Raw genomic sequence first — 25,633 nt, forward strand, 5'->3', positions numbered from 1 at the left:
TTTTCCATCTCCATTTTTATTGAAATATAAAAAGTGCAAAGGTGAAATACATGATTGGTGCCAAGGAAGTCATTGTGAATGTGAACACTTGATTCACAGTACCAAGTCCCCCCACCCCCAGGTAAAGACGAGTTGCGGGGTGGACAGGGGAGAGACCAAATAGATCCACGAGGCTGCCCAGTAAATGGGGCTCTGAGCAACACCTGATACAAAGGAAGGAAGGCAGAAAGCAGAAGCCTGGGCCTGGCCTGGAGACACAGGGACTGACAGCAGCCACACCAGGCCTTGGGACTCCTGACATGCTAGTGTCCTGGGAAAAGAGCCCAGTGAGGTCAGGCCCAGGCCACACCCAGCTCACAGATGGGGCAGGACTGGTCAGTGAGGACCGCCACAGTACAGGCTCTGGCCAAGGCTGCAGGAAGGTGGTTCACCAGGAAGGGACAGCTGGAAAGAGGGATATCCATCATCATCAGGGTCCAGGGGGAGGTTGCTAGAACTTACCTGGCAGGGGCCAATCTAATTAGCAAAGTCTCTACCCAGCCCCTCCAGGAGTCCAAAACTGGAGGAAGGAGCCACCCCAGATCCTGAGGCACTGAGTCACCCCTGGCCAGAGCAGGGACCAGTGTGACTCCACAACAGACGTGGCTAAGGATCTGTCCAAGTAGGAAGGGAGGGGAGGCAAGGCATGGGGGGTGGAGTGGGCGGGGACTGCTTGTCAGTGGTCTGACCAGACACTAGGGGGCTCTCAGGGGTGAGAGTGGGGTGTCTATTTTGAATGGATGCTGGGACTCAGCCCTGTCATCCAAGCTGCCAGTCCTGGCAGAACCAGGGGGCTAAGACACCCTGGGGGCAGTACCACTTGGGAAAGGCTGACCCAGGATGTGTGGAAGAGAAGGCAGACACAGGACTCCAGGCTGTCATTCGTTAACTGTGGAAGTACCAGAGGCTGAGCCATCAGAGGGGAGGACAGGAACAGGCCTTCATCCAGACAGGGAGGAGTCTCAGCAGGGCCAGCCCAGGCCAGCTCAGCCTTTCATTCCCCAGCAGTCAGGAAGGGGAGGACCAGCCCCAGCTACCAGCCCAGCCGGCAGTGATTTTGGCATCTCCAGTTGCCAGGGGAAGAGGCAGGAGAAAGCAGGTAAGCAAGCGGTTGCTGGGGCCAGTCCTCCTGCCTGAAGAGCCAAGGCCAGCTCTGCAGAGCCCGGCAGGAGCCAGGGATCCAAAGAGGCAGTGAGAAGTATAAGGCGAAGAAAAACGTCTTGTGGTTACAGCGAGGCCTCCAGGGCTGGTGAGGTGGGCTGGACAGAAGGGGAGGAGGAGCTGTCCAGTTGGCTGGCTCCAGCTTCTGTCTCCAGGGGGCTCACAGCCCCTTTCTGGGCAGGAGCCCTGGGCTCCCGTAAGGCTGAAGCCAAGAGGAAGAGTCCAAACCGGGGCTATCAGAGAAGGGGGCGGGTGGGGCAGGGGCTGGGCTCAGAGCCCCTTGGAGTCAGGGCTGAAACAACTCCCCTTGATGATCCAGGAGGAACTTAGTGAAGGTATTGATGGGATTAATGGCCTTGAGGGTGATGGCAGCATCCTTGGCCCACAGCAGGTTAGGGCCGAAGACAACAGCCAGGTTAGTGTTGGTCATCTTGTTCTGGTCACAGAGGGCAGAAATCTGTGGAAGGAAAAGGGGGCTGCAGCAGGAAGCCACAGACGCCACCTCCCACGCCTGGCAACCACGCCCAGGAGCAGCAGCCAGGGCAACTCCTCCTCCCTCTCTCCTCCAGGTAAGCGGTAGAGGCCCAGGCCGAGGTCTCACCTGCACCAGGAAGGCAGTGAGGAAGCGCAGCACCAGGTAGTTCTCCTCAGGCAGCATCTGGAAGGCCTGCAGCGTCGCCTCCACTCTCTGGCTCTCGTCAATGTCTATGAGGAATGGGGGCCGAGGTCACAGGGGCCCATGGCCGGACTGGTTCGGGAAGCCCTGTCATGAGGCTAGGGGGAAGACCCAACCAGACTTTCCTTGAAGGACAGGCCAAGCCCGCCTGCTCTGAGTCCAGCTGCAACCCCAACCTGCAGAAGCTGGAGAGGGGGGAGAGGGGCACTCACTGAGGAAGCCCACAACGTGGGAGTAGAGGTCAAAGGTGAGCAGGGGCTCAGGAAGCTCCCGGAGGAAGGTCTTGAGAATGACCGCTGGCAGGTGCAACTCATTGTACTGGTGGAAGTCCACAGGCAGCCCTGGGGGTGGGGAGGGGAGGAAGGGTGGGGAGGAGCTGGGCCGAGCCTGGAGACCAGCAGCCAATCCGGAGGCCAAGCAGGCCCCACAGCCTGACTTCACCCTTGGCCACAAGCCTCCTCCTCCCACTGAGACAGGGGGCACAGGGTCAGGCCATCTGGGGAGTGGGGCCCCCGAGCACACACCACAGTTACTCCTCACCTCCGAATGACCCTGAACCCAGGCTCCAGAAGCCTGACCTACGAGAAAGTAGGCCTGGGACAACCAGGCAGGAGTGAGACCCATGTAATTATACCAAATGCCCCAGAAACCTCACACACGCACGCACATACACACGCGTGCGCGCGCGATCTGTACTGGCCCTCTGGGCTTCGACACATCCCCGGGGCCACTCACCCATGTTGTACTTCTGTTGCACTTCCCGAACAACTTGGGTGTTGGCTGACCTCCGGAAAATCCCCTCAGTGGTGAGAGCTGGGAAACAGTGGGGCCTGGTGAGTCTCAGAGCTCTGGGGCAACGTGCGGACTCCCCCACCCATTCTGTGTCTTGGGGTCCCGGTCAGGGTCAGTGTGGGTGCTGGTGCACGTGGGACCTTGCCCAGCCCTGCCCAGCAGCTTCCCGAGGGGAGAGGGCTCCCCGGCACTCACCGTGGGCCTGTAGGTAGGCAACGGTCTCCCGCAGCACGAGCGGAATGGGCTCCTGCTCTGGGTTCTTCTCCCGGAGGCTGTGGGCACAACGCAGTGATGGGTCTGCAGCCCTCCTGGTCCCCAGGTGCCAGCCCCGCCCACCTTTCGCATACTCACTGCTGCAACGAGACCCCGAACTGCTGGTTGGGCAGAGGGGGCCGTGGTGGCATGGGCTTGGGGGCTGTCGCAGGGCTCTTCTGGGTGGATTTGAGGAAGTCATCATACCTAGGGAAGCAGCAGGGAGGGTCAGGGCCCCTACCTGGCTCTGCAGTCACTATGGCAACTCTTGTTTGTCAGGCACTTACTGTGCTATCTTACATGGATTACCTCATTCAGTCCTCCCACCAACCCAGCTTTACACAGAAGTGAAGACTTTAAAGAGATTTGGTTACAGAGCTTTTCAGTGACAGATACGGGATCTGGACTTGCTCTCTCTGACCCCATGTGCTGCCCCTTACTCATCACATCTGCTTCCTTCCCCTGTGTAGCCTGCCGCTCTCAAGGCTGCTTCTCCCCTTGGCCGGCACATCCTACCCCCACAAACATGATATATGTGGACAATGTGCCCAGTGGGCACACACAGCCCGCACCCCGGTCTCACTTGAGCACTTGGCGAGGGATCCCCAGTTGCTCCAGCTTCACATGCTCGCTCAGCTCACTCAGGTAATTCACATAGAAGATCTTCTGCCCAAACTTGAAGCTGCCGATGGAAGAAAGGGTATGGGTCCAGGGTAGGCCTGCTTCAGCAGGCCTCCACTTTCTCCTCAGCAGCCCACCCAGATCGGACAGAGGCCTAGCCCCAAAGTGGTCGGTCCCCAGGATGCTTGGCTTCTTCAGGTACCTGCTTCACAGTTCAAGGGGAAGCACAAGAGACGGGTGCCCCGCCCTGGGCCCACTCACCTAATGATGGGCTTGAAGAGGATGAGCAGGGTCTTGATGAACATGGTGGGGTGCACGATGTACAGAGCCTTGATATTCTTCTTGTACCTGCAGAGGCAGAACGGGGAACTCAGGAGTGGGCATGGTAGGAGGCACAGAGCTAAGCTCTTAATGTACAGTTACTGATTTGATGACTCATAGTAAGCCTGCGAGGTAAGTGCCATTGTTGCCCTATTTTACAGATTAGGAAACGGGCTCAGAGAGGTTAAGTAAGGTGAAAGGTCACAGAGCGAGTAAGTAGAGAAACTGGTATTTAAGCCCAGGCCATTCCAACTTGAGACTCTTTGTGTTTAGTTTACCCAGGTGGGGGCGACCCGCCTCCCCCGGCATGGAATACGTTCCTGCCCAAGCAGAGGGCAGCCCAGAACCCGGCAGAGCTGCTGGCCCCCGGGCCCTGGAGCTCCTCCTAGGCCCTAACCCACTTGCGGTCAAACTCCCGGTAGGCGTCCCGGAGCCAGCTGAGGGAGGGCTTGTTGTCGCTGGTCAGGCCGTGGTGCAGGTAGAGCAGCGTGTAGTCGCTCTCCACATACTGGTCCAGGGTGTGCTTCAGGTACCTGTAAGGGATAAGCCCCACTCAGGCCTGCCCTGTATGCAAGTGGGGCCCCATTAAGACAGAACCAGTGCCCCAGGAATCCCCTCCTCCTGCCTCCGCCAGCCCCTCTCCTGCCCTGTCTGTTCTGGCTGCATAATCAGTCACCCTGTTGGGGTGGAGGAGGAACGAGGTAGTGGCTGGGCTGGGTGGAGGAATAATAAGAACAACAGCAGCCCTCAGGTTTGAGCACTGACTAGGAGTCAGGAGACCAGGACTCTTAACTGGAGCCGTCTCACATACCTGCAGTAAAAATGGGAATAACACTTCACTCACAGGATTGCCCCGAGTCAACGGTAAGGATGACAGTCACCATTTACCAGTATTAAGCTCTTAGTGTCTACCAAGCACTTTGTATGCAATATCTCATGCCTTCCTCATTATAATGGAGGCCAATACTATCCCCTTCTTACGAGCGAGGGCAGTGAGGCTCAGAGAGGTCAAGCGCTTCTCTGAGGTCACACAGCTTGTGGTGGGGACTGGAGGTGAACTAACTCCAAGTTTTGCCTTGTTGATCATGGGACAGCTCTGCCTTTTACACTCCCAGCGCTGTCTGTAGAACACTGTGCCCACGAAAGGGGATCAGGGTGGTCAGAGGGTCCCCTCCCCTGCTCCAGTCACTGGACGTTCTGTGGACCAAAGACCCACACCTCAAGTTCCCTATGCTCACAACACAATACCTACCACCCAACACAAACACACATACCGGTGTTGGGCCTACCTGAGGTGGAGAAGTATGAATTGAATGAACATGAATTCCAGAAAGGGAGAGGAGCCCAGTGGAAAACCCTCTTTCTGGTTGGCCAACAGCTCCCAGGCCCCAGCAGGAACACCACTCCAGGCTGGGAGGCTGGGCATGCAGGAATGCTAAGGGCTTCCAAGGGGAGGAGGGAAAGGAGGGGAGGAGGGAAAGAAGGGAAGGAGCCTTTTTTTTTTTTTTTTAATGATTTGGAAAGCTTACAGTTATTAATTAGAAATCTGACGGCTTTTGTTTTAATTTATTTAATTAGTTAATTTATTTTTGGCTGCGTTGGGTCTTTGTTGCTGCGCACTGGCTTTCTCTAGTTGCAGTGAGCGGGGGCTACTCTTCGCTGCAGTGTGCGGGCTTCTCATTGCGGTGGCTTCTCTTGTTGCGGAGCACGGGCTCTAGGCACGCGGGCTTCAGTAGTTGTGGCTCACGGGCTCTAGAGTGCAGGCTCAGTAGTTGTGGCGCACGGGCTTAGTTGCTCCGCGGCATGTGGGATCTTCCTGGACCAGGGCTCGAACTCGCGTCCCCTGCACTGACAGGCGGATTCTTAACCACTGAGCCACCAGGGAAGCCCGGGAAGGAGCCTTGGGAAGTGCCCAAGGATGTGACTAAGTGCCCAGACACAACCTGACCTATCCCAGAGAGGGTAACCTAAACATTGGTCCATGGGTGCCAGCACTGGCGGACATGTGAGGTGTCTTATGCTGGATTTATTATCTTGATTCCCATCATTATTACTATACAGTAATTTACCCCTTACACACATTGAACACTTTGCAGTTTGAAAAGAGCTGTCACATAAAAAGATGGCATTTTGCAACTATAAAATAGCAAAAGTTAGGGCCTCCCCTGCAGTCCAGCAGTTAAGACTCTGCGCTTCCACTGCAGGGGGCATGGGTTCGATCCCTAGTTGGGGAACTAAGATCCCGCATGCCACGCAAAAAATAAATAAAAATAAAAATAAATAAATAAAATAGCAAAAGTAGTAGTGAAAATACACTCATCCTTTGATGAATGTTAGGACCTTTTGGAGGTCAATAAAGTGATGTTTATCAGAAGCTATAAAATGTTCATACTCTGACCTGATAAAAATATGTCCAGGAATTTATCCCAAGGAACTAATCAGAGATGAACAGAAATGTTTTTGTAAAAGGCTGTTCATTATAGCCTGTTTTATAATGGGGGGAAAAAAATGAGCAGCAAAGTAAGTGTCCAAGAACAGAATATTGGTTAAATAAATCATAGGAGAGGTATAAATAGAATACCTCACAGGATGTTTCTGCAGACAGAACCAATCTGTGAAGTTGGATGTGAGAACAGTGGTTACCCTTTGGGGTACTGCCTGCAAGAGCAGAGGGAAGTTTGTAGGTGTGGATGACATGGGTGTATTTCGTTTTTGAAAATTCATCAAGTAGTATACATAATGTGTTCACTTTTCTGGATACACATATGTCAATAAAATTTTTTGAAAGGATATCCTTGAAGAATGTTTAATGCTCAGAAGATAAAAACATTATGTAGATACAAAACTGACTATAGAGTTCTGTATATGTTATAGAAAAAAAATGGGAAGTGAATACACTAAAATGTTAACAGTGGTTTTCTCTCTGGGTGGTGGGTTTATGGGAGACTTTGTTAATTGCTGTCTGTATTTTTTCTTAATAGCTATCGACATTTTTCTACATTCTTGAAATCTGTGATACTTTACAAATGAATACAATGACATTTCACATGGCTCAGGAGAGACCTGACCCCAAGCACACAGCTAGTAAGAGGCAGAGTTGAAGTTTAACTGGTCTTCTGCATCCAAGCTTCAGGCACTTTCTATTTCAACCCCCCAGATCTGGCTGGACAGCTGGGAAAAGCCAAGGCTGAGATAATCTGACTGAAAACAAGATGACAGGACTGATGCATGATGAAAGCGCCTCCCTGCCCGGCCAGGTGGTGGCGGGGAGATCCCGCTGGGAGGGAGTGGAGGATGGACAGGACGGGTGACAGAGGGCTTCCCGAAGGCAGACGAAGCCCCAGAGTGCGAGCAGCCTCGCTCAGCAAGCTCTCTCCTGAAAGCTGGGTGCTTTCCCATCCACCTCCTCTGACTTCCTCCCACTCAGCCCATAATGTGGCCAAGAGTCTATCACCTGCCTTGCCAGATGCTGTGACAATAAAACCAGAAAGGAGGACATGTGACTCAGCCACCCTCAGGCTCGGCTCCTTGGCCTGTTCCTGGCTGGGCCACGTGACGGGCCTGGACAAGGCTCTGCCTGCCTGCATGGCCGAGGAGCAGTGGGAGGAGGGCTCAGGAGGCCAGAGAGAAGCATTCACACAAAGCTGGACCAGAGAGAAAGCATTCACACAAAGCTGGAGAGACTCGGGCCTGGCCCTGGCTCACAGGACTGCACAGGCTCTGCAGTCAGGCCCTCCCCTTCTGTTGCTGTAGCCCCGGACTGTCCCCAACCCCACACCAGCCCCTCCACACACACAACCATTCAGGATCCCAAAGAGCCGGTAAGGGCGGGGCAGACATTTGCAATTGCAGGGAGTGCTTTAAAGTGTCAGGAAAGGAGTGCAAGATGGAAACCGTACACACACTGAGGAGCCTCAGGAGGAAGTCAGTTATGGCTCTGCCTCCAGGGATCCCGCACCTGCTGTGGGCCCAGCACTGGCCTAGTGGTGGCTCAACGATGAACGCTTATCAGAACACAGTCTGTCAAACTCCTGCTTTCAATCAGCCTTCGGACTTGCATCAGGAGATTTCTAGACCAACCAGAGCTATTACCTGTATTTAGCTATTAGAACCTGGATAGGTACAGAAGTTGTTGGCACCAGACTTGGCACAAAATAACACTAATTATTCATGTAAATGATGAACAACTGCAACTGCCTCAGAAGCGCACCATATCGTTATCATAATCAGTCCTCACATTTGGACGGTATTTTACTTTTCAAAGCATTTTCAAATGCAGTATCTCACGCCTATGAGGAACAAGGGATGTATTATTATTCCCTAAGAAGAGTGAAGAAAAAGAGGCTTAAAGAGATGAACACACTTTCCAAGGTCACACAGATGGTTTCCAGCACTAGAAACCAGATCTGACTCCTAGCCCAGTGCTCCCAATATAAAATGGCTCCCTCAGGAGAAGAGGGGAGGCCTTGAGGGAGGTGGCTTGGTACCCCTGGGGCAGGAAGGGACAGTAAGGAAAATGGCTCCAGGCCGTAGTGAGGATCTGAGCATGGGTTCCATCACTTCCCCATGGGTACTCACCCCAGGAGCTTGCTATGGTCCAGCTGGTGGCTCGGGGGCATTCGGCAGGCACTAAACACAATGATCTTCCGCCCATACTTGTCATCTCCTAGGTGTGGAGAAAGGTGGAGCACAGTGGGTGAACAATAAGCCAAGAGAAGTCAGGTGAGGATCTGAAAGGCCAGGCCTGGAGACTGTACCATTTAGCGTTGGGGCCAGAGTGGCCCATGCGGACAGACCTCTGGGCAGGTGCCTGCACTCAAGGGTGTGTCACTGAAGAAAGAGGGACAGGTGGTCTCAGGGCTACAGAGCTGGGGCACAAAAAAATAACATGACTTCTTAAAAAGTCATGCCTGTGGAAACAACCCAAATGTCCATCAATGGATGGGTAGATGAAGAAAATGTGGTGTATCCATGCAATGGACTATTGGCTATAAAAAGGAATGGAGTACTGATAACACGCTACATTGTGAATGAACCATGAAAACATGATGCTAAGTGAAAGAAGCTGGACATAACAGGCTACATATTGTTTGGTTCCATTTATATGAGCTACATAGGTAAATCTGTAACAACAGAAAGCAAATTAGTGGTTATAGGTGCTGGGAGGAAGGGAGAATAGGGATTGATGCTTATGGTTATGGGGGTTGGTATGGTTGAAACAATGGATGAAATGATGGAACTAGATAGAGGTGGTGGTTGTTCAACATTGTGAATGTACTAAATACCACCAAAGTATACACTTTAAAATGGATTTTTTTTTTTTTTTTTTTTGGCTGCGTTGGGTCTTTGTTGCTGTGCACGGGCTTTCTCTGGTTGCGGTGAGCGGGGGCTACTCTTCGTTGCAGTGCGCGGGCTTCTCATTGTGGTGGCTTCTCTTGTTGCGGAGCATGGGCTCTAGGCGTGCGGGCTTCAGTAGTTGTGGCACACGGGCTCAGTAGTTGTGGCACGTGAGCTCTAAAGCACAGGCTCAGTAGTTGTGGCGCACGGGCTTAGTTGCTCCGCGGCATGTGGGATCTTCCCGGGCCAGGGCTCGAACCCGTGTCCCCTGCATTGGCAGGCGGATTCTTAACCACTGCGCCACCAGGGAAGCCCCTAAAATGGTTAATTTTATGTTATGTAAATTTCACCATAACTAAGAAAACAAAAAAAGTCACACCCACCAAAGCAACTGTTATCTTGCCGTACATCATCTTAAAACTCCACACCTATTCCAGAAGCATCTCCTCTGAGCAGCCTGTATTTGAAAAACTTCTTGAAGCTACCTTCTCAGAAAGCCTGAGGCCAATGAGGAAATCAGTCTGATTACTTAATAGTCATGTCTTGTTCTTGACTACTAACAACACTTTCTGATTTTACTGCCAGAATTATTTGCCACAGTTGATTGACCTCCGGACATTTCTAAAAATCATTCCTTTCTCATTAAGGATATTCTAAAAAACATGGAGTAGAGAGGAGTTTGTAACACTTTGGGAAGGTGCTCATTTGAGTGTAATCACTGAGGTATGTCTGTCCAAAACTAGTCACTATTTCATGGTCTGACCATCTGGCTTTGTCATGAAGCTGGGGAGCTCCTGAGACATATGCCACAGCCTCCCAAGGTGAGATGCTCTTCCAGGGTCAGTGTGGACCAGGGACTCCAAGCACAGCTCGATGGGGACAAGGCCTGGTCCCCACTCCCCCATGTCCCAGGGCCCTTCCCTTTATCTTTACCCTCACACCTCTCCAGAGTCATTCTTGCCTAATCCCCACTGCTTCAGAGGCAAATAAAAAGACCACTTACACAGCCCACACAGTTTGTCCTCCTTCTACCTCTGAGGATTCAGGGATTCCCCAACAACTTGCTGAGTGTCTTCTCCATGTTAAATAAACCGTGATCTTGATGATCCTTCTTGGTCAGTGACTTAACCCAGGACTCAGTGCTTTTCCAAAGTGGTTGCCAAGGCTCTGACCCTTTTCTCAAGGGCTGGGGCAAGACTCAGTGGAGGGGCTGAGGAAGGCTTCTGGAATGTGGGCAGCATGGCCCCAGTCCCTGCTGGTGGCCCAGCCTGGTGCTCTGGCCTGAGCTATTGCCTCACTCCCAGCAGTCTCCCACTGTGTCCAGCCTCTGGATCAACCCCTCCAATGATCCCATCTCCACCCAGAACACTGCCTAGCCTCTGCTGGCCCTAGCCAGGACCCTCCAAGAATTTCCTGGGTCAGGGTCTGAGTCCTGGCCCACCAAGCCCAGAGAGAGGCTCCGTTCTCCTTTCTAAACTGCCCCAGCTTCTAGCCTTGGAGAATTAGAAACATCTACCTGCCCTTGACTCTCCTGCCTTGACTCCTCCTTTCTTCCTGAACGCCACCCCAAGCTGTATAAAAGCCCCTTAGAAAGGCTCACAGGACTTTGAGGCTTGGCCCCGCCAACCCCCTCTGCAGGCTCACACCATGCACACCTTTGGCCCAGTCCGCAGCAGGTGGCTTTAGCCTCTGTCTCTCATGCCAGACAGACTTCCTCTAGGCAATTCTGCTCCCCTCCTCTAGGCTAACTCCTTTGAATCCTTAAGACTCATCCCAGGCATAATCTCCCAGAAGCCTGTGTCCCCTCCTCCTCCCCACAGGCAGGTTAGCTGTCCCTCTTCATAGCTCCCAGCATGAACCATCACCCGTCTCCGTCATAACACTTTGACTCTCCTGTATAACTATTTATGTGTCTGTCTCCTCTAGTGGCTGTGAGCAGCTCAAAGACAGGGACTGTCTTGTCCATCTTTAAATGTCCAGATGGTCCAGAGCCCAGCAACGTGGCAGGTATTCAATAAACGCTGGTAGCGTGTCACAGGTCGGCATTACACGGTATGCACGGTTCTATTTCTGAGTTTGCTCACAATGTTATCTGGCATATGAGACTGCTTTGGACAGTTTCCCAAAGCCTGGGGCAGAATTTCTCCAGACTTAACAAGCAGAGAACCCTCTGCAGGCATGTCTGAGGAGGAGACGGTACAGCTCCATCCAGCAGCAGGTCTATTTTGAAAGACCAGGTGTCACCTGTTCCCCTCCACACCCTGGACCAGATCCTGAGGTGCTGGGTTCCTTCCAGGCCAGTTGCAGGTGGCTCTGTGGCCTGCTCTGATTCACTTCCCATAGGCTTTGACAGAAGAAAGAGCAGACTGGCAGTGGGCAGGGATGAAGGGTTAGACTGGCCAGCCCACCCTCGTGGACAATCTGGAGCTTCAGAAACCCCTGGGCCTTCTATTATGAGCCTGTGGGGCAGGGGGACATCATCTGTCTACTCCCCTCTAAGCAGAGGAAACGCCCAGGGTATAGCGGAAAATGCTGGGAGGAGCATGGAGGATTCTAAAAGATTCTCTTCATCACTGCCCTCCAACAGTAAGGCAGCCCTCATTAGCCGGCAGATTTGAGGACTTAGGCAGAGCAGAAAGTCTGAGCTCACAGGGCTCTGGTATTTACAGAGCTGGTAACTGGTTAAGCAGGCAACTGAGGTGAGAGGCCAGAGGCCTGTAGTTCCACCGCTCAGCTGCCCCAGCAACTTGTAAATGGGAAATTGGGTTCTCAACCAGGTTTCCATCAATGGGCATCCACCAATGTCATGATGTAATATAAAAAATATTATAAGCACATGCACGTGTTTTCTGGGGAAGAGGTCCACACCTTTCCTATTTTCAAGGAGGACTCCTGACCAGTTTCAAGAACCGCTTCCCTGGACTGTACGCTCCTTGAAGGAGGGAATGTGCATTTTTCCTCAATGAATCCTCAGTGCTGGGGACCTCCCTGGTGGTCCAGTGGTTAAGAATCCACCTTCCAATGCAGGGGATGCAGGTTCGATCCCTGGTCGGGGAACTAAGATCCCACATGCTGCTGGGGAACTAAGCCCACGCGCCACAACTACTGAACTCGCGCACCTCAACTAGAGAACCTGCATGCCACAAACTACACAGCCCACGTGCTCTGGAGCCCATGCGCCACAACTAGAGAGAAGCCCATGCGCCGCAATGAAAGATCCCGCGTGCTTCAACTAAGACCTGACGCAGGCATAAATAAATTTTTTTTTTTTTTTAAATCCTCAGTGCTGACTACTGGACTTGTTCCCAAAGTAGGTGTTTTATAAATGCATGCCAAGTAAAGTCAGGATGGGGATGGGGGACAAAGGAGGGGGCTCAGAGAGGGACTGGATGGTAAGACTCCCAGACCAGCAAAGAACGAGACATGGGCAACCCCAGGGCTTAGCCCGTCCTCTCCTCCCTGGAGTGGAGTCCCATTGCCCAAGTCCTTGAGTGGCTCAGGCATTTGCCAGCAGGCAGGGTAACGGCTCCTACAAGAAGCATGTGTAAAAAGGCCTGGGAGTCCCCTCCTGATCTCAGAAGATTCAAACAGATTTACCCTGGAAACTGAAGGGAAAGAAGGAGCTGGCAGCACTGGTGGCTCCAGAGCACTGAGGGAGAGGGCTCAAAAAGGAGGCACAGCGTTTGTGGTAAGCACCAGGAAAAGACCAGCCGCCGGAGAATGAAACCTCTGCATTCCCCAGATACGGATCAGGAACTTCCCAGGGGAACCTGGGTATTAATCAGCAACAGAGCAGCTCCTCCAGCAGGTGTTCTGGGACCCGCCAGACCAGCGCACTCCCGCGACCTGAGAGCAGGCCAACCAAGGAGATGGGAGGTGGGGGTCTGGGGCACATTGGTGAAAATGTGAAATTGTCAGGAATACTGCAAGCCAGCTGACATCATTGTTGGTGGCTAGAAATCTGCTATTTGTAGTTAGAAATTACACATGTTACAAATAATACAAATAATAGCCTTTTCTTTTTTTTCTTTCTGGAGGGCCAACTATTAAACCTTTACCAGCACACCACTGGAAAGAACCCACGTGGACCAGTCAGGTTTGACCGTGGAGCATGACAGCTACTGCCAGCAAGGAGAACAGAGGCTACAGAGGAGTTGGGGACATAACCCATCCTCCCTTCCAACATGGGCTCTTTCTCTGGTTTCCAAGGCCAGGAAACTGGCCTCCCAGGAAGTCACCATAGCCTCATCAAACAACTCTTGCTCTGGCAGTGCCAATCCAAACTCTTCTCAGCAGTCAGAGAGGCATACACATGGGGGACACCCCACCAGAGGAGCCCTGAGCCAGCACTCAGGCCAGGCCATTGCTTACAGCCAGCCCCACGACCCCCATGGACAAGGCCCCCCTCCCCTGGAGCTCCTTTCCCTTTGGGCTCTGGATGTGTGGGCTCCCCACACAGTCCCTACCCTGTCAAACCTCCCATAAATCCCCTGCTATTTCCAGCTCCCAAGTACCACCAGCTCCCAGCTTCCAGCTCCCCAGAGTGGGGCTGCAATTAAGCTGGTTCCACCTGGCCTCCACCAAGAGCCCTTCTTGATCCACAGCCCAGAGAGGCCAAGCACAGAAAGCCAGGAACACACCTACCTGGCTGGGCCCCCTCAGGCTCATCGCACCCTGGAGAAACAGAAACATGTTGCAGCTCTGCTTGCAGGGGTCACCTGGTGGGGATGGGGGCAGTCTCCCCTGCTCTGCCTTGTGACTTGGCCACATAGCCAGGAGGATGTCAGCAGAGAGACTCCTTCACATCAGACATCCCCATGCCCCAGTCAGGTCCATCTCTAGGAGTGAGGAAAGTTCTGAGCCTTCAGGTGACTCTCCTGTACTCAGGGCAGTATCAGGCCAAAAAAGAACTCTCAGCCTTGCTTCTGTAGGGGTGATAGAGGCCATAGCCAAGTCCTCCAATCCAGACCAGGGCAGGCATCAGGAACACAGATGCCAAGGAAACACCTTGACGTTAGGAACAACCCTCTCAACTGCCCCATCCCTCCCTGAGCCCAGCATTCAGGAGAGACGGAGCTCCCTGCTGCTTCCCTATGGCCGGATGCCTCCAGGGCCCCCTCAGCCAGCACCACTCAGGGCTCCAGGGGCCACAAGCTACCTGGCTCCCCTTGCCCACCCCAATGCCTCAGGGCAGGGCCGTGCTGCCATCCTTGCTTACAGCTGAAGAAAAGACAAAAGATCCTACAATTCCAATTTCCTCTTCTAGCACTAGGACCCTACAGGCAGAAACCAGGTCATCAACATCTCTGCAACCTCCCTTGCTCCTGGAGGCTTCTGGGTCCTGCATTATGAACAGGAGGGCGGGAGCTCACTGAGGCCAAGACCCAAGGGGGGCTCCGCACTCATTCTTAGCAGGGTAGCACATCTGCGGGGAACCTGATGCTCCAGGAGTCATGTGGCTCCTAACTTCTGGAAGGAGGCTCTGCCATTCCAGACTTCCTTGAAGGTAGGGTTTCCCTGGAGGGACTGGCACCTCCCTGCTCCCCAATAACTGATGGGGAAGAAAAGCTGACCTGAGGGCAAAGGGAAGGGAGATGAATGAACACTTATTGAGGGCCAACTACGTTCTGGCTGTGGGCTAGGCCCTGATATACGTTCACCATTGTCATCCTCTCAGCAACCCTGTGAGGAAGAAATGAGCTCAGACTGCAGAGCTGGAAATCAAACCCAGGGCTTTCACAGTGCCTCCCACACGCCATCCGCCAGTGGAGATGATGAGGTCACAGGTCAGGATGTGGTTGCAGGTGAACAGACCAAGTGGCCCTCACAATCAAGTCTGTATTTTTAATGAATGATCCATGGAGCCTCAAGAGCCCCAGGGTCAGGGGTCAGACCGGCCCCTCCCCTGCAGCCCCTTCCCCTAAGGCAGGAGAGCCTGGCTTCCTTAAGCCAGGGATGCAGACTGTGAGGGAAAAGGTGCAAGGCTGGGTGTACTCACCTGCCACCTCCACAATCTGGTGCCGGGCAATGTCGTAGTAAGGGTCATCCCACTTCAGGTGTGTGACAGGTTCCGGGGAGCTGCTTTTGGAGTCATCTGAGGAACACAGCAAAGTCAGGGGATCATCTGGGGGTCTGGCACAATTTTCTCCCTGAGATTCGTGCTCTTTGGCCCTCCCCCCAGTAAGGCTTGTGCTCCCAGCCCCACCCTGGGGCTGGTCTGTTTGCCCGCATCCTGTCCTCCTGGGGTCTTCCTTCCACAGGAAGGGGGTCTCCCCTTCTAAGGCGCTTATGGCTGCTGAGATCCAGCCGTACCCACCTGACTTGGGAAAGTCGGGCATTTCGTCTGAGGGCCAGTTTTTCTCATCAATGGAGGCTAGCTTCAGCTGGTTCAGAGCCTGGCTGGTGTCATCCAAAGTCAGGTCGTCCTGCAGCTCTGAGAGTGGGTCCATGGCCAAGCCTCTGCCCCACAGCTTCACGCTGCAGAACCTGAAGAGAACCCTGGGAGACAGGAGGGAGTTGGCAGGTCAGTGACACACTCTTTTCACCCATAACTTCTATAGCAAGCCCTCCTGCTCCCACTCTTTCCTCCTCCAAGCTCCCTTGTCCCTGTTCCTCAACATTTCTCATCCTTGCCAAGAGCTCCATGTAGCTCCTCCTGGCTTTCCTGGCGGCACAGTTTTCTGGCATGTTGCCAGAAAAGGCAGCTGGGGCATAGGATGGCACAGCTCAGTGCCTGCCTTCAGGCCCTCCAGCTGGATAAAGAACAGCTGTGCCAGGCCCTGCACTGCCCACCACCCAGCTGGTTCAGTTGAGCAGTCCCAACTGCAGAGGTTCAAGGGCCATGCCCCTCTCCTCCAGGGTCATAGAGCACAGAAGCTTCCCAGGCCCCAGCAGTGATGGGGAAGAGATATTGCAAGAATCTAAGGAGCACAGGGCTGCTCCAAACCCCTGCCTGAAAAAGGTTAGCTGTGGCCCTGGCTACTCCATCCGTCACTCCTGGCCCAGGGAAGAGGAGGTGGCCAGAGACCATAAGACCTAAAAAAAAAGGCCATGGCCAAGGGGCCCAGCTGGGTTTGCCCCAGGACAGGAATGAGGAGCAGGAAATGGAATCTTCCTGCAAGTCACTGTGACAATCTGCAGGCTCCTGGAGGCTCCCAAGCCCAATCTACTCTGGGGGGAGCTCCTGACACTAGTTTCAAGGTGGGAAAGATCAACAGACCTCCTTAAGGATTGGGGGGTACAGGTGGATAAGGAGGAAGTCCATGACACCCAGAGTCCAGAGATCCAGGAGGTGGAAAACAGAACAACAGCTGTTGCATGTGGGGAGGGAGAGGAGCCAACTCTGAAACTGGGTTTGCCCAGGTCTGGGGTGTGGCCTTAAGGATGTGGCTGAGTGCAGCCTGGAGGAGGCACCTTCTGCCCTCAGCCCTAACCAGAAGCCAATCCCTCTCCCTTCACAAGCTCACCATATGTGTGAGGGAGGGAGTTTCAATTCAACCCACTCGTCCAACCTCAAAGAGGCTGCTCTAAGTCCAGTGCATTCCTGGAGCCTCAAAAAATGACATATATGGTCACAGAATCAGCAGGGCAGATAAGGAGCACAGACAAGACCCAGGCGTGGGTAGGGAGAAGAGAGGAGAACTGTGGGCCCAGATCCAGATCCTGAACACCTCTGAGCGATGTGACAACCGCCTGCGCACATCACAGCAAAGACTCCATCCGGATGGCAAACCAGCAGCTCCCTACTTACTTACTTAGCAACAACCTAGCAACAACTACCCTGTTACCAGGGCAACCACACTGATTCAGTGGCAAAAGCTGTTTGAAGCTCCTGAGCCAAAACTGAGCCGCCAAACAGCCAGAAAAAAAAAAAAAAAACAACAACAACAACTTATTTTTCTTCCTCTTCCTCTCCTCTGGCCTTATCTGCTACCCTTATTCACTGCTCACTACCAAAATACAAGTCCCTTCCCACAAACACAGAGAAAGAAGTTCTCTATTGTTTGGGAATACTTATCTCCCAGTGAGTGCTGCTGTACCCCTCACCCCAGCTCCCCATTCCAAGCAACACTCAGTCTTGAGAAATCCACACCTGATTCAGCTATAAGCTCCTCCCCATATTCAACCAGGAAGCTGTGAGGGCTCCCCCAAAGGGGCCCCTGGCCAGGTAACAGGGACAGAATTTAGCTCACAGTAACCCTCCCCAGGCCTGAGCCTTCTCTCCATCCCTTCTGTTTGGTTACTGCCCAGGCACCAAGAGCTCCTTCAGCCCTGCCCACAGCAGTTCCAGAGAAGTCTTTCTGCACACAGTGGGTGCTTGATGCAGTGAAAAAAACATGGGATGAGATACATGAAGAAGTGGATTATAGTCCTGACTGAGTCACAAAGATGCTGAGCAAGTCCTTTTCCTATCTAGGCCTAAATTTCCTCATCTACAGAAGTGAAGGCTCCTCCCAGAAATATAATTCTCCAGCATTCTAAATTACTTGTGCTGAAGTGAACAACAGGATTAGAAGGAACAGCTGGGAGTTGAAGTATGTGTGAGGGACAGAGAGGGACACTCTCCAAAAGTGAGACGAGCTTGAACTCCACCTCTTCCAGTAACTCTTCTATTTTGTCAGTTCTTCCAGAACTGACCCCTCCCCCGTCCCATCAGCTCCTTTTCGAGCGCAACTAATCACAGTTGTTTCCACCTCCCAGCCAGCCTAGCCTCCCTCACTACCCTCCAACCCACAGCTGTTGCCCTCTGTGAGCCCAGAAGCTCAGCTCCCATTCAGTGGGGGGGTGAGGGAAGCTAGTGCAGGGCAATTCTAACATAAAGTAGTAGAAATGAAGCATCCTGGCTGCCTAAGACTCCTGTCACTTACAAGTCCTGCTCCACTCTGCAAAATACTCCTTATTGTCAGATTAGTTTTTCCCTTCTCAGTTGGTAAAATCTCTACCTTTACAATAATCTTCAAGAATCACTTTAGGCAGAAGTGTTAACCTTTGGGAAGTCCTAGAGCTCTCTGAAATTCTGAAGAAATTTGTGGACTTTTTCCCTAAGAAAAATCAGCACATGCATGAAATCTTGCATGAAATTTTAAGGGGTTCACAGGCCCTCTTTCCCGTTTAAGAAACCCTGCCTACTCAAAATTACATCTGGCACAGAGTTGATGCTCAGTGATTTGCTGAATGACTGAACAAATCAGTTTGTATCCTAAGAGGAAAAGGGAACCAAGCACCATGAACTGGATACAAATTATCTTTTCACAACAGCACCAGTGAGGTATGTATTACTAAACCCATTTTACAGTTTGAGAAACCGAGGACCAGAAAAAGTAAGCAAGTTGCTTAGGGTCATATAGCAAGGTCAAGATTTAAATCCATGTCTACCTTAAGGTGGTTGCTTTGTGCAGGTCAATCCCTCAATACTTCTCTAATGGACTGTCATTCAAGCGATTCTCAAAGTTCTACAAAAGGGCAAAGTGAAGCTTCTCTCCTCATCTCCTTCGTGGACAACTGAAATAACAACTTAAAATCGTATTCTCTGGCCTGGGGATCGCCCTCCTAGTTGGGGCTCCAGAATTGTGAAAATTCAAATCCCACAATACAACAGCAAAACTTTTAACTACAATCACATTTGCATAGAGCTTCATGGTTTACAAAACCCAGATTGGGTGTAATTATCCCATTTCACAAATTAAAAAATAGATATGAAAGTGTGGCCTAATAAGTGGCAAAGGTGGAATACTTCCCCCAAATTTCTTGGTCTTAGTTCTTCCCCAGGTCGGACCAGGGAGACTTCCCCTTCCCACGAGCTTGCTCAATGACAGCGAGCGAGGAGGCCAGGAAGAAGGCAGCAAGGATGCAAAGTCCTCTCACTTCAGACCCTCGAGGGGGGCCGAATCCCCGCAGCAGGAAGGCCAGGTTCCCAGGCCCCATTCCACCCTTACTCCCTTCCTCGGTTCCGCTCGGATCCTCCCCATCCGGATCCCAACCCTTCAGAAGACCAGGCCAGTCCCTTTCCTTCCCCCACCACCTCCCAGGGAGACCCCGCGTGCCGCAGCTCACCGTGGTGGGGCACCGCTCCCTCCGCCACGCCTGTCAAAGACAGGCAAACATCCGGCTCCGCGGTCGAATGGGAACCACCCCCTCCCTGTCGCTTCACTCCCCAGCCACTTCCGCCACACCTCCCACCCACTTCCGACCCACTGCCCGGTCCAAACATGGCCTTCCCAGGAGCCCCGCCCACTTCCTTACGTGCCCGCTTACGTGCCCGCCTGGAGGAGAGACAGTATAACCGTCCGACTCGTCCCTCCGAAAAGGAAGCCCTTGAAACAATTAGTTCCTCTCTACCGGATACTCAACTCCCTAGTGGACCTCCGGAATTCTAAACTCGTATTGTTCTCGGACAGAGATTTGCCTCACCACTACTGCCAAACTCCCAGTCCTGCGCACCAATGAGGTCTGACTCTTACGATTCTTTCCCGAGAGGAAATTTGGTAGTCAATGACTGTTTCCGGGGGGAGCTGAGGAGGTGAGTCTCACTTCCGGCGGAGGGAGGCTTTCTGACCCGGGATGGAGGAGGCGAAGGAGCTGCTCTTGGAGTGGGAGAGACTGCAGTTCGGTGAGTGACCTGCGGTGTCTCCGACCCTCGGCCCTGGCCTAGATACTCCTAACGTTCTCTGGTCAACTCTTTCCCCCCCCCCCCCGACCCTTTTCCTCCCGAGGCTGGCATCCTCCTCCGGTGCCCTCAGAACCTCTGGGAGCTTCTTAAGAGCCCTCGAACCGCCTCAAACCTTTCCGGGGCCCACTTGGAGCCCTTACAGATCCCTCAGACTCCTAAGGCCTAGCTGGACTTCGGGTTTTCTCCCTCACCTTTCCGCACCCCACGACCTCTTGGGCCGCTTCCTTCACTGTCTTTCTCTGTCCCTGCAGCCCCCGATCCACGCCTGGGCCCGGACTCAGGATGGAGCCTTTCCAGAGAAGGCTGTGCACAGGAGCTCAAAGACTTCTCGCCCGGACCTACCCGAGCCATCCTCGCTCTAAAGAGCCTCCCGCGGGGCTTGGCCCTTGGCCCCTCACTCATCAAGGAGAAGCGCTTGGGGGTCTGGTGTGTTGGGGAACCCTTGCAGCCGGGACTGCTCTGGGGGCCACTGGAAGAAGAGTCTGTCTCCGAGCAGAAGGGCCATGGAGTGAAAACAAAGCAGAAGGAGGTACTGAGGGATAGGGCGTTACCTCTCCGTGACTGAAAATTTTGATCAGACGTTTCTTGATAACTTTCCAGTTTGTTAGAAGATGCAGGGTGTTTCAAGAGATAGGAGATGGTTTATGCCCTCTCTCTCAGGGACTGTCTCATCCCCTCACTTGCGGTAGCTGAGGAGGTGCAAAAAGTTATTAAAAGGTGGATTAGTAGATGGGACTTCCCTGGGTCCAGTGGTTAAGACTCCAGCGCTTCCACCGCAGGGGGCGCGAGTTCGATCCCTGGTTGGGGAACTAAGATCCCACAGGCCGCACAGCGCAGCCAAAATGTAAAAAAAAAAAAGGTGGATTAGTAGAGTGTCAGCAATGATGACGAAAGTCAAGAGCAAAGGTTTTTGGAATTAAAAAGCCATGGGGAGACTTCCCTGGTGGCGCAGTGGTTAAGAATCCACCTGCCAATGCAGAGGACACGGGTTCGATCCCTGGCCTGGGAAGATCCCACATGCTGCGGAGCAACTAAGTCCGTGCGCCACAACTACTGAGCCTGCGCTCTGGAGCCGGCGAGCCACAACTACTGAGCCCAGACGCCTAGAGCCCGTTCTCCACAGCAAGAGAAGCCACCCCAATGAGAAGCCCACGCACCACAACGAAGAGTAACCCCTGCTCGCAGAAACTAGAGAAAGTCAGTGCGCAGCAAGGAAGACCCAATGCAGCCAAACATAAATAAATAAAATAAATAAATTTATTAAAAAAAAAAAAAGCCATGGGATCAAATCCCAGCTTTGTCACATAGCTAGTTAGATGGCATGCCTCGTTTAACTCATATGTAAAATAAAAGAATGGCCGTTTCCTTTATTTTAATTCTCCAGGATTATTTGGAGCAAAAGATGAAAAAGCACAGGTAAAGGATTTCATTGCATAAGTCCTGAAAAACAAATTTAAAGTTGATATACCTCTTACTACTTCTTCTGTTTGGTATTTACTGAAAGGCAATAATATGTTCAATTTAGTAATTCACCACACTTTGGGAGGGAGGTGAGGGGACAGTTTTTGGGCCTTTATTGAATGAAAACTCGAATGGCATAGTCCTATAGAGGCAGAACAGAGACTATTAACCTTCCAGGGGCTTCATCTTAGATCTGTCTCAGGAGAGGTTACATCAGGGTTTTTTTTTTGTTGTTTGTTTCACCCTGGTCCCCTCAAACACATGGGAGAAAGACTTTTATTGGTTTATTTCAGGACGTGTCACTAGGCCCATGGGGAGATGTGTGTGCTTGTGAGCAGAGTTCAGGCTGGACTAGGTAAGTTACAAGAGAGTATGTAGTGAAGATGCTCCTTTGAGGCTTTCTGTTGTGGCGTGGGATGGAACTGGAAGCTGACTTCTGGTTCCCACCCAGGGATCTTTTGCAGTGAGTGTTCCAAAGGCATGGGATCCTTTAGGACTCAGACTGCCCAGGAGCTGGGGCTTTCAGGGAGGGCCGCTTGAAGGGGATCTCCTGAGCTAGCTCTTGCTCTGCTTTGCAGTTTGGTGCAGCGGGGCAGGCTGGAGGGTGAGGGAAACGTGGCCCCAGTGCGGATCAGCGAGAGGCTCCACCTGCAGGTGTACCGGGTCGTGCTGCCAGGTTTTGAGCTGCTGATGTGGCCCCAGCCTCCCTCGGAGGGCCTGAGCCCCACCCAGCCCAGGCTAGAGGAAGAGGCATCCTTGGCTGTGGTGACAGAAGTGGAGTCTGCTGTACAACAGGAAGTGGCCACCCCCGGGGAGGATGCAGCAGAGCCTTGCACAGGTATGTATCAAATAAATGCTGGCTTCCCCAATTACCACCAAAATAACCTGTTGATAAGACAAAGCAAAGCTTATGGCGTAAGACGGTAAGGGAGAACAGTAACATTTCTGAAAAGAAAGGGCAAAGCCTGGATATTTATCGAAATTTTGAAGTCTGGTATAAGGTGGATTTTTCAGTGTGGGATGGGGTCGGGGCTCGATCAGTATTGGGTAAGGATCATGACATAGTAGTTTAGGATTTGTGGACACAGCAAGGCTAGAATTTTCAGGTAAGAGGTTCAAAGAGTTTGGGGATATGAACTGTCATTTGATGCTTTTTATTAAAGAGTGACAAGTCTTTTCTTTGGAATGAACAATATAGTTGACTCTTGAACAACGCGGGGGTTAGGGACACTGACCCTCCGGGCAGTTGAAAATCTGAGTATAACTTATGGTTGACCCTCCATATCCAAGGTTTCACATCTGTGGTTTTGCATCTGTGGATTCAACCATGTAGTGCTGTGGTATTTACTGTTGAAAAAAATCCTCGTATAAGTGGACCCGTGGAGTTCAAACCTGTGTTTTTCAGGGGTCAGCTGTATAGATATTTGCAAGTTTTATCTTCCTGAGTTAAGTTTTCTGGAATAGTAAGGTCACATTGACAAAGACAGCAAGTTGTGTATAAGGTTTCCAGTTTTCTTATGTTTTTTCTGTCTGGGCTGGGGATGGGGATTCCTTTATTTTCACGTGAGCTACAGTGAGGAGGTGGTGGTCTCAACTCATCCTAAGTGCATGTCTCCAGAGGGAGAACAAGGGCACTCTGGGATGGCCTTTTTCTAGAAATTATCCAGATGTCTAGACACTGTGGTTCCCAGGAGAGCCTCCCCAGAAGGCACCTGAGACTGGACAGAAAGATAAACAGAGTGTGTGACTCATCTTCCAAGGAAGAGATTGGTGTCATTGCTCCCTTTGCAGTTCAGGGGCTGAGGAGGAGAAGTCACATATTCCTATAATTTCCTGGTGAGACCACCGTGACCCCCTGCTACAGTCTCTACTAAGCCCAGCACCCCACTCTTGCCTTGCAGATCCTGGTTACCAGTCACCCACCCGTATCCAGGCAGTGAGCCCTGGACTTAAGCCCCAAATCCAGGACCAGGTTTCCAAGGAGAGCCAGCCACTCGGCCCATTGCCTCAGGATGGCCGTGTAGACGAGGAGGACCCACCCCAGACCCAGATGCCACCTGAACCTCAGAGCAGCTCCACTCCCCAGCAGGGCCCTGAGAGCAGTGAGGCCAGTTCCTCATCTTCTGCCAGGGGCCCCCAGCTGCGTGCTTACCTAGTCAAGAAGTTGCGTAGCCCCAGTGATCAACGGCCACCCAGAGCGAAGACCTCAGAGCCCGGGGCCCGGCAGAGCGGAGAGCAGCAGCACCCTGGCTTCCCCGCATGCTTGCGGAGCGCCCCTGGCCCGGTGGGAGGCTCCCTGAAGCGGGGGCGACGGTACCGCTGTGCGGAGTGCGACAAGGCCTTCCTGCAGCTTTGCCACCTGAAGAAGCATGCGTTCGTGCACACGGGCCACAAGCCCTTCCTTTGCACCGAGTGTGGCAAGAGCTACAGCTCAGAGGAGAGCTTCAAAGCCCACATGCTGGGCCACCGTGGGGTGCGGCCATTCCCCTGCCCTCAGTGCACCAAGGCCTACGGTACCCGGCGAGACCTCAGAGAGCACCAGGTTGTACACTCAGGTGCCCGGCCCTTTGCTTGCGACCAGTGTGGCAAGGCCTTCGCCCGCCGGCCCTCCCTGCGGCTGCATCGCAAGACACACCAGGTGCCGGCAGCCCCTGCCCCTTGCCCGTGCCCGGTGTGCGGGCGGCCCCTGGCCAACCAGGGCTCCCTGCGGAACCACATGCGGCTCCACACGGGGGAGAAGCCCTTCCTGTGCCCACACTGCGGCCGGGCGTTCCGCCAGCGGGGCAGCCTGCGAGGGCACCTGCGGCTGCACACAGGGGAGCGCCCTTACCGCTGCCCACACTGTGCTGACGCCTTCCCCCAGCTGCCTGAACTGCGGCGCCACCTCATCTCCCACACCGGGGAGGCCCACCTGTGCCCCGTGTGTGGGAAGGCCCTCCGGGATCCCCACACGCTGCGCGCGCACGAGCGCTTACACTCAGGCGAGAGGCCCTTCCCGTGCCCCCAGTGCGGCCGTGCTTACACGCTGGCGACCAAGCTGAGGCGCCACCTCAAATCCCACCTGGCTGACAAGCCCTACCGCTGCCCCACCTGTGGCATGGGCTACACTCTCCTCCAAAGCCTCAAGCGGCACCAGCTCAGTCATCAGCCCGGGGCACCCTCCAGCCCACCCTGTGTGCCGCCTGCCACTTCTGAGCCCACCGTGGTGCTCCTGCAGACCGAGCCAGAACTACTGGACACATGCAGTGAACGGGGCGGATCCCCAGCCCCGGACGTCTTCGAGGTCACCCTTTCCGAGAGCCAGGATAAGTGCTTTGTGGTGCCTGAGGAGCCAGGTCCAGCTCCCAGCCTGGTGCTCATCCATAAGGACGTGGGCTTTAGCACCTGGGCAGAAGTGGTGGAGGTGGAGACGGGCACCTGACCACCCTCACCTTCCCTCAGCAGAGCTCTGTATAAAGACTGGTGTTTCTGAGCTTGGGTGTCTGGATCTTTCTCTTTGGGTTCCCTGATAGAGACCAGTCTATGAGAAGCAGGTCAAGGACTTCCCTTCCTGCTTACGGATGACCACTTTGTTTCCCAAGACTCTTAATAAGGTAAACCACTTCTAGATGTAAGATCTTTTTATCAGCTTCCGGTAGAGCTTGTCCTGCCACCCTCCCTGGGAACTCCTCAAGGTGCTTGTTCTTTAAACGTTGCAGAAGTGACCCTGCCCAGTGAGGTAGCCAGGTCGCAGGCAGCACTATTGCCCTGCTGGGGTGCTTAGTGCTGGAATAGTCACTCCCATCCAGCTCCCTGAAGGACAAGCATTTCTATTTGGAACCAAACGGAATGACTTGTGAAGGTTAAAAGGCCAGAGACACTCAGCTGACAAGTCTCTGAGTCAGGCATTAGATTATTTTGGCAGCTTTTCTCACCACCGAAGGCCTGTGAGGTTGGTTTTTGTTCTGTGCTGAAGGACACCAGACTCACTGGAGGTGGCTAGGGCAGGTCTGCACCCTTCTGTGTATCTGGCCAAAGGCAGCCCTGTTGAGGGAAAGAGCTAGGAATGAACATGTGTTTCATGTTTCATCAGCTGCGGGCCTGGCCTGCCCGAGGTGCTGGGGACGCGGCTGTGGACAAGACAGAGGCAGCGCCCTTTACAGAGCTCAGGTCTACAAGGGGCAAAGAGCAACAGTAAGAGTTTAAAGAGGAGCACTCCCCGGTGCTGTGGATGTGTTTAATGGGATGGGTTAACTTGGGGGCATCAGGGAAGGTGTCCCCAAGCAATTATAATGATAATAAACAGCCTTTGTTGTGGGCCAGTC

The 25,633-nt window shown here is 53.1% G+C and overlaps 2 protein-coding genes across 4 annotated transcripts; one reads left to right on the top strand and one right to left on the bottom strand.

The window, feature by feature from the left end:
* Positions 1-19,628, bottom strand: ARHGAP1 (Rho GTPase activating protein 1). Of its 2 annotated transcripts, none has more exons than XM_061201692.1 (13): positions 19,610-19,628; positions 15,516-15,697; positions 15,198-15,293; positions 8,441-8,528; positions 4,264-4,395; positions 3,803-3,889; positions 3,504-3,602; positions 3,020-3,127; positions 2,864-2,940; positions 2,612-2,689; positions 2,089-2,217; positions 1,802-1,905; positions 1-1,657 (listed from the first exon to the last, which is right to left on the bottom strand). In XM_061201692.1, exons 2-13 carry the CDS (start codon positions 15,646-15,648, stop codon positions 1,487-1,489), a joined length of 1,302 nt encoding a protein of 433 aa, XP_061057675.1. In that variant the 5' UTR covers positions 15,649-15,697; positions 19,610-19,628; the 3' UTR covers positions 1-1,486. The 2 variants fall into 2 exon arrangements, with proteins under 2 accessions (XP_061057675.1, XP_061057676.1); XM_061201693.1 differs by lacking the exon at positions 19,610-19,628 and adding an exon at positions 19,253-19,344.
* Positions 19,476-25,633, top strand: ZNF408 (zinc finger protein 408). 2 transcript variants are annotated; one of them, XM_061201687.1, is made up of 5 exons: positions 19,476-19,808; positions 20,120-20,397; positions 21,623-21,684; positions 21,908-22,167; positions 23,231-25,633. In XM_061201687.1, exons 1-5 carry the CDS (start codon positions 19,760-19,762, stop codon positions 24,748-24,750), a joined length of 2,169 nt encoding a protein of 722 aa, XP_061057670.1. In that variant the 5' UTR covers positions 19,476-19,759; the 3' UTR covers positions 24,751-25,633. The 2 variants fall into 2 exon arrangements, with proteins under 2 accessions (XP_061057670.1, XP_061057671.1); XM_061201688.1 differs by lacking the exons at positions 19,476-19,808; positions 21,623-21,684 and having other exon boundaries at positions 20,305-21,284.

This window comes from Eubalaena glacialis, chromosome 10, assembly GCF_028564815.1.
Source record: "Eubalaena glacialis isolate mEubGla1 chromosome 10, mEubGla1.1.hap2.+ XY, whole genome shotgun sequence".
Lineage (NCBI taxonomy): Eukaryota > Metazoa > Chordata > Mammalia > Artiodactyla > Balaenidae > Eubalaena > Eubalaena glacialis.